At 28.6% G+C, this 8,805-nt stretch overlaps 2 protein-coding genes across 2 annotated transcripts in view; one reads left to right on the top strand and one right to left on the bottom strand.

The window, feature by feature from the left end:
- Positions 1-2,972, top strand: part of LOC107470961 (basic leucine zipper 9) — a gene marked incomplete at its 5' end in the record, with an annotated part of 5,597 nt that extends 2,625 nt beyond the window's left edge. Inside the window, 5 exon segments of the mRNA XM_016090391.3 lie at positions 1,485-1,620; positions 1,768-1,918; positions 2,010-2,085; positions 2,252-2,377; positions 2,483-2,972. Of these exon segments, the coding sequence (XP_015945877.1) occupies positions 1,485-1,620; positions 1,768-1,918; positions 2,010-2,085; positions 2,252-2,377; positions 2,483-2,764 (771 nt within the window). The 3' untranslated portion in view covers positions 2,765-2,972.
- Positions 2,973-3,155: 183 nt separating this feature from the next.
- Positions 3,156-3,893, bottom strand: LOC107470962 (probable calcium-binding protein CML32). The gene has a single exon (XM_016090392.3). It carries the CDS (start codon positions 3,765-3,767, stop codon positions 3,180-3,182), a length of 588 nt encoding a protein of 195 aa, XP_015945878.1. The 5' UTR covers positions 3,768-3,893; the 3' UTR covers positions 3,156-3,179.
- Between the last annotated feature and the right edge of the window lie 4,912 nt (positions 3,894-8,805).

The following is an 8,805-nucleotide window of genomic DNA, read 5'->3' as shown; positions in this document are numbered from 1 at the left end:
ACGGTCCAAAAAAAAAAACCAAAAAAAAACACACAAACTTCAATGAATCCTATATTATATCAATATTATTTTTGTCTTAAAATCATTTATTTGGATGTAAATATTATATTATTCATTGAATTTTATTTCTAATTTTACACTATTATTTTGCTATTATATCACCGAAAAGATATATACATTAATTAAATATCGGTTCGATTTAGTATAGTTTAAAATCATATCTGAGTATTAAAAAAGGTAACCCAATGAAGAAAATCATGACCAAGTTTGAGTCTAGTAGCATATTTTTAGCAGAAATTAGTTCTTAGAATTATTATTAGAAGAAGAAGATGCCTATAACCGTACATTTAATCTAATAATCACCACATAATATTATGTCAAAGATTTTTGTTAGATTAGTCTGATCAATCGAGCCTTTTCTGTTGAGTTGGAAAAAATATACAATTATAGGAAACTTTATCTGCATCTATAATACTAGTTTCGTCTTTGAAAGACTGTTCATTCAACATATTGCATACTTCTTTATAAAATAATTTATGCAAAGTTAATCAAGCATATGCTAATCTACCCAAAGAAAAAAAAAATCAAGCATATGTTAGTTGCAAGTTTATTTTCCTGACAATATCTTAAAACAAAGACCATAGTATTTCTACACAATTAGTTAGTTTGTTTTTGGCATCTAAGTTTTACATACTTTTAGTCTGAAAAAAACAAAAGTGTACACATTATTTCTGTTATTATGTTAACAAAAGTAATTATTTCTCACAAATGGCCAATATTTAATAAAAATGTTTACATTCAGACTAAGGCTGGAAGTGAGCCGAGCTGAGTCGAGTTAGACCAAATTCAAGCTCGACTCACGAAAATTAAGCTTGACTCACAACTCAACTCATTACCAATCGAGCCTATTTCGTAAGTTCAAACTCGATTCAACGAAAACTTACGAGCTAGCTTGAGCTCACAAGGTGATTCAAATAATAGAAACATAATCTATAATTCTATATCAATAAATTATAACTTATATATATTAAAAAATATTTAAAAAAAATTAATGTATTGTCTATCTATCAATTATAAAATATGCATTTAATCTATATTTTAATATTATATATATAATCGAGCTAGCTCACGAGCTAATGAGCTGAGCTTATCCAAGCTCAAGTTCGGCTCACCAGCTCACGAGTTTAGCTTATCGAATTATTAATGAGTCGAGCTGGCTCATGAACTGCCTTGACTCACTTCCAGCCTTAATTCAGTCTACATCAAAATTAAACTCATGCATTTAGATAGCATATAATGTTACATTAAGAATTGCTTTATTTTTCTTTTCTACCTCTGGTGTGTGAGGGAAAAGGATCTGCCCAAGGAAAGCTTATTTTTCTTAGCAGTAAATAGATGTTAGTGAAATGCTATAACAAGCTATGATTATACGTAGTAGAATTTATGTACAGAATTCCAGCTTATGCACCCTTTCCTAATTGCAGGACTATGTGGTAAATTCATTTTCAACTTGTGGGGGAATAGCAGATGCCAATACCGTTGTCTGTTCCCAAAACGTCATTACCAAGAATTCCACCATTTCTGCTACTAATGATTCCCAGTCATCCATGTGTGGCACTGGTAATTATGTTAATTAGCAATATCTATATACATAGCTGTTAGTTTAGTTTAGTATTACTAATTCTCTTAAGTTCTTATTATAGCTCATAAACTTAAACTTAGTTCATTTAGTTTAACAATTTGGATTGAATTGCAAAATGATGGCAGTTGGAAGCCCGGTATCTTCTAATAAACCAAGTGACAGAGACAATCAAGCCAAAGTAGCTACAAGTGGTTCCTCTGAGCCTTCTGATGAGGATGACGAAACTGGTCCTTGTGAACAAAGCACAAATCCTGTTGATGTGAAGCGCCTTAGAAGGTGTGTTGTAAATGGGGTATGAACTCATAGATGGTCTTTTCTTTTCTTTTCTTTTTTTGTTGTCCTCAAACATTACATATCGTGATTTCAGGAAGGAATCTAATCGCGAATCTGCAAGGAGGTCAAGAAGAAGAAAACAAGCGCATTTAGCTGACCTTGAGATGCAGGTAAAGTTACCTGGTGTTTAAGCAGTAAGTTGAAGAAGCTAAAGCTTAATTGAATATTTGTTATGCAGAAGTATTGTTGAGTAGTGTTAAGAACTCAAGAGATGTTGTTACCGGTTCTCTCTGAACCTGTTTAATTTAATTGAAGTCTTAATCTTTACTGTCTCAGGTTGAAAAGCTGAAACTGGAAAATGCAACCCTATACAAGCAGTTTAATGATGTTAGACAACAATTTCATGAGGCGGATACTAATAACCGAGTGCTAAAATCAGATGTTGAAGCCTTGAGAGCTAAGGTACAAGTAGAACCTTTAATTTTGTTTTATTTCATTTCTGAAAAATCTTTCTAGAATTACATGGTGGTGCTAGTCATCAATCACACACATGCTATTTACTTTTAGGTGAAGTTAGCCGAGGATATGGTCACTCGAGGCTCTGTTACCACGTTAAACAACCAACTTCTTCAGCCTCATTCTCAACTGAGCGCGCCGCCTCATATGGCACACGTGTCGCCGACCATCACTGTCCATGCAAACGATGCCTTATACAATAATGGTGGTGGTGGAGGTGGACAGAATCATCCAGGTCTTGGTGGGCTGGGAGACTTGGATATTCCTTACAATGATATCAACAATGGAGTCATAAACGATGCTCTAAACTCCATGAACATCTGGCAGCAGTAAGAGTTTATTATACTCACTACTAGGATTTGTGTAGGGTCCAATTAGATCCAACTTTATATTTTGTATGTCTGTTCCAATTAGATTGTATATGTAGGTTACATTGTTATTGTATTTTGGATACATTTCCTTTGTGGATTATGCTCATTAAAATAGTGTGTCCTTTCTTGATGTATTTCTTTCTTCTGTATAAAGGGACTTGATTGCTTTATCCATTTCTCGTTGAAAAATAGCAACTAACATCCAACCTTTGCCAAGATGCCATATATATGTCAGAATAATTTTTTAAAAACAGAAAAAAAAGGTTCATTAGAGAAAATGCTGAAATAAATATTGATTTACAATTGGGAACTCAACCACTAGTCCTATTTTTTAAAAAAAGATAAAATAGAAATGAATGAACATTAAGAATAATATGCTATCCCATCATCAACTCAAACTCACCAAAGTCAACCTTGCCATCAAGATTCAAATCAACAACCTTAACCATCTTCTCAATTGTGTTCATGTCCCAACCCTTATCCAAACCAAGACAATCAAGCACCCTCTTCAACTCCATTGCATCAATGTAACCATCTCCATCCTCATCAAAGATCTTGAATGCTTCATGCAAGAGCTCATTGCGCTTTGTCATGTCCTCCAAATCACCAAGAACCTCTTCTACCGGCACTTCGTCGCCCTCCAACAATCCACCATCACCATGAAGCTCAAATCTTGATGGTGATGATGAGGCCTTGTTGTTATTATCTTTGTCATGCACCAAACCAAGCTTCTCCACAACTCTTCTAGCATTTTCTTTCTTGATTCTTCCATTGTTTTGCATGCCAAACACAGTCATGAGGGCGCGAACCGTGTTGTCGTCGAGCTTTAGCAAATTCTGGGGCTTGCAATCAGGGCTATGGTGATTTTGATCAAGCTCATCATGAATTGAGCTTGGTGGTGATGAGTGTTTGAATGCTTGCAAGAAGTCAACAATGAACCTTGAACATGCTTCTGTTATGCCCATTTTTATTACTAGTACACCAATATAACATATAGAGACCAAACAAAATAATGTTATGATATTATAGGGATCTAAGGAAAACAATTAAGTTTATCAATACTACTACTATATAGGAAGAAATAATGTAAGAATTTGGTAGAGTGCATAAACATGCTCTTGTAGCACCTCTTTTATAGTTGGATCAATGCTATATTACCCCCTTTAATTTTGTTACAATTGTAAATTACTTAGTGCCCTTCGATAGGTGGAATTATCAATATAATTAAATAGTAGCAATAATTGTCCAACTATTTGGCACTACTATAGAATCACAATGCAGCTGGCATATATATACAAAATAAATGCACCAATAAGAGCTATTGTATATGCATTATTAGGTACACTTTTTTATTTTATTTTATAAGATTGTATATCTTAGAATTTAAATCATATTATATTCAATAATTATTTTATATTTTATAAAAGAGTAAAGTACTAAATTAGTCTTCTACATTTGGACTTAATTATATTTTGGTTCCTCAAATTTAAAGTGTTCTATTTGAATCCAAAAAAGTTTCATTTAGCTTCAATGTAGTCATGCCGTGAAGTTAATGTTAAATAATTAACGAAACTCAGTTTTCAAATATAAAAAACTTATATAACCAAATTTTTCGATTGTCAAGGGGAGTTCTCCGCGGTAGAGGTGACGATGGTCTTATTCTTGTCGCCACTAGCGAATTTTCCTGCGAAAAGTGAGTTTTCCACAATGTTCTCCATGTGCTTGAACCAAGACCAATGGCTCATAGTGATGCATCCTGCGCCTCTCGAGTTTATACCTCTTTTTCGGGGAAAGATATTAAGATTTGGTAAAACTGTGAAGTTAATTATTTAACATTGAACATTGACTTTATAGTAGAACTACATTAAAATTAAATGAAACTTTTTTAGATTCAAATAAAATACTTTAAACTTTAAAAACCAAAATAAAATTAAATTTAAATATAAAAAGACTAATTTAATACTTTACCTTTTGTAAGACATTATTCTAGTCTTTTTTTTCATATATATATAGAGTGATATCTACCTAATAAAGGTCACACGTACTATGTATGTATGTACCATTCTTCCATGTCTTCCTTAACTTCATTTTTATATATATATTATGCTTATTTTCAATTGAAATCAAAATTAAAAGCAAAGGAAATTGAAAAGTGGTCAACAATAATAATGTCCATTTGCTTGGTTATGTTTCTGTTCTTGTAGGCAGTACGTAGCTTCCTTGAAGAAACACAATGCAAATCTTAAAATCTATTATACTTCCATATGCTTAACATTTTAGTGGGAATATAATTAATAATATTTTATTAGCTTTAGATCGAATTAGACAGATACTTTGATTTAATCATATAACAAATTTTGAAAGGATGCATGGCAGAAACCGCGTTGTTGTTGCTGTACCAACAAATTTTAAATGTATTAAAATTTCAATTTTATTGGCCTTCTCGTAGCATGAATTATTGTTCATATCACGTGGATTATTTTTTTAATTCCTTTCATTAGAAGTATTATTTCACAGAGTTGGAAATTCAATGTATAAACCAGGTGAATGAATGATGCGAGATCTGATCCTCAAAGTCATGGCCATAATAATAATAATAATAATAATAATAATAATAATAATAATAATAATAATAACCAATTTAAATTGGTCAATTAATAAGTATATTTGTCTATTTAATCAAGTATCGGCATTTAAATTTTACTTTATGATAAGTTTATATATGAAATAATTTATAGTTCATCTATATACTCTTAAATAGAAAATAAATTTGCGCTAGATTAATTTTCACCTACTGAATTAGAAGATGTTGTAAAAAAATAATAATATAAAAAAATTCAAAGAGCAACTATACAGTGAATTGTTGGACTTATTTAAAAATTAAATATAAAATTTTTATTAAATAGATGGTAGTTGAACTTCTAATTCTAAAAATAGTTAGTGTAGAAAATAAAAGTTTTAAAAGTAATTCTTTTGAGTTTTTGATTTATAAAAAATAATAGTATTAATGTCTAGTATAATTTTTAAAATAACTGAACTTTAATATAATAAAGTGGAGTTCAAACGAAATTTTAAAAATGATTCATCAATAGATGTCTATAGTCTACACTAAGTGTGATACTTGAATGTTAAAAAATTAATTATTTTTTCTATTCATTGATTGGGAACATCTGTTGAAATATTTACAAGCCGTGAAGTGAAATTATTCGCTATATATAAATCTAAATAACATATATGATTTAAAAACCTATTAAATCATTAATTGAGGCTTATCATCAAGATGTAGTGATCAATCTAAAGTTAAGTTTCATTTTAGCCATTGAGATTTACGAGTTATATCAATTTGGTTTTTGATTTTTTAATTATTATAATTTGATCTTTTAAATTTAAAAAATATACTAATATAGTCTTTATTTAATACCGTGAGATAGTTTAAATCTTGTAATGTTAAACATATTAAAACGATATTTTACATTTTGACGTTAAAAGAGCACAAAATAATGTTATTTTAGAGTTTGAACAATATTAAAAAAGAGGAGTATAACGTTTTAATATTGTTCAAACCCTCAAACGACGTTATTTAGTGCCTTTTCTAAAGGCAAAACGCATATCACGTCATTTTAATATGTCTAACGTGACAAAATTTAAGCTATACTACTAATGGTGTTAAATTTTAATGACGAAAGATATACAAAAAATTATATTAATGTACTTTTTTTAATCTGAAAAACTAAATTGTGACAATTAAAAAATTAAAAACTAAATCAGTCTAATTTACCAATCTCAGAAACTAAAATAGAATTTAACTCGATCGACCTATTATTATGGATTTTCTTTTACTAGTTTAGATAAAATTATTGACATTTGAAATTTATTATTAGAAATTTAATTGTCCGTCTCGAGTTAAAGGAAATCACGTGAGTAAGTTAGAATTCTAAGAGAATTCCAAGAAAGATTTTTTCATTCTCAAAATCTTTTATTAAGGAACTAATATATTTATGGCTTTTCAGTTTTCACTTATTCGGTTATAAAATAAATAAAAGATATACTAAATATAAAATAAAAATGTATAAATAAAAAATTCTAATATTAATATGAGAGAATTATTATTGTGTACTTGTGTTTCTCTCAAAAATAAAAGTCTCTATTTATATATATATTAGGAGTTTAATTTCAACATATATTTAATATTATTCTTCTTTAAAAAAATAAGTTCCTCATAGGAATGGACATCGCCTTCCCATTCTTATCACAACATATTCCCATTTTTCAACATTCTAATTGGTCTAAAAAAATGAAAAGTAAGAAACAAATAAGAAGTAATCAAGGAACATTCTTTTTGGACTGAGTTAGGAACATTTTGTTTTTTATTTATAAAAAGTCCATAAAACAAAAACAGTAGTATATTGGGCTTGCCTATTTCGGATTCACTTTGTCTTTTCAAGCAGTTTGATACCAATACTACGTTTAGCCCAAATAGCTTTTTCATTGACCCAAAGAAAAAGTCATTAGCAATCTTCTTGTTTAGTTGGATTGGCAAGATAATTTCAACGGATTTTCCAGTTTAAAAAAAACACATTCAACAGATTTTTTACGGAAAAAAAAATCAAAAAAACTCTTAAATAGAGTTCAATTCACAATGAATTAATCTTTAAACTCTCAGACTAAGAGATATCATGAAAAACAAAAAAATTACACTCCATAAAATTTTCTTAAGAGTACATATTTAAATAAATCTCTAAAAATTTTCTTTGTCTTCAAAAAAATTTTATTATATTAAGATTTTTGAACTTTATAAAAATAAGATATATAAAATTTTTTGTTATATTTTTGATAATTTATTTGTCAAATTAAAAATAATAAATCTGACTAAAATAGAATTTATATATTTTATTTTGTAATATTCAAAAATCTTAACATAATCAAATATTTTTTAAAATATAAATATTCAATGTGAAATTCTTTAAAAACCTTTTTGAATATTCATCTTCAGAATTAATCAAATATCTAGGAACTATAAAATAACAGTTAGACAAATCGTTGATATCCAATTCCAAGAGGATTCCAATTTACCAAATTATGCCGTAACCACAAATAGTCAGACATAGCTGATAATTAGAAGAAGTAATTTAAGAGAAGTAATTTGATAATTTTGGATAATTTTTTAAAATATGAATAATTTTATAAATCAGAATTTATTTTTAATGAGTACGTCAATTTTAATTTTTTGTAAATAATTTTATTAATATTTTAAATATTTATGAATAGAAAAATAATAATTTACTCTTAAACAACATATAAACTTGAACCTCGTGCCCTATTATCCACTAACAAATATCTACAATTTTCTCATGACATAACTTTGTCTAACAGATTAGACACTCTTGTTGGGGAAAAAAAATTGATAACTGTTTTTATTTTCTAAAAGATAAAATTTTGGAAAAAAATTAAAAAAATATAAATAAAAAATTAATCATCATTAAATTTATAACTTATATCATATTTACATCCCACTTTCACCAATCTTATTTGTTCATTCAACAACGGTAATTAACATCCGGGTTAAGATAAAGAAATCGAATGACATGTAGAAATTTGAAGCACAGAAAACTTTATTGAAAGCTCCCTTTTTCTTATATTAATTAAAAGTAAAGTAATATTGCATGTGCTATTTTTCAAAAGGGAGCCACCTGTGACTACTACATATAAATGTGGCAGGTCACTATCATAGGTGATTTAATTTCAAATCTATAAAGTGAGTAAAACCTTATTTGGCGGCTCTCACTCGTTACACCTACCCCCAACCCCCAAACACCCATCCACTCAACTACACCATTCAATATTCATTCCTCCAACCTTATATTCTATAGTATCTTTAAAAACTTAGAAGATAAATTAAGCTCATTTTTTTCTTTATAAAAATGATATCAGTGATATATTTTAATATTATAATTTTTTTATATTTTTTAAAATAATAAAAAAACAATTTAAAAGTACGATTTT

This window comes from Arachis duranensis, chromosome 10 (genome assembly GCF_000817695.3).
Source record: "Arachis duranensis cultivar V14167 chromosome 10, aradu.V14167.gnm2.J7QH, whole genome shotgun sequence".
In the NCBI taxonomy this organism is placed as follows: domain Eukaryota; kingdom Viridiplantae; phylum Streptophyta; class Magnoliopsida; order Fabales; family Fabaceae; genus Arachis; species Arachis duranensis.
The sequence above is the reverse complement of the archived record's forward strand: the minus strand, read 5'-3'. Positions and strand labels throughout refer to the sequence as shown.

Coding starts and splice junctions, on each gene's coding strand:
- LOC107470962 (XM_016090392.3), bottom strand. CDS start 3,767: ATGGGCATAACAGAAGCATGTTCAAGGTTCATTGTTGACTTCTTGCAA.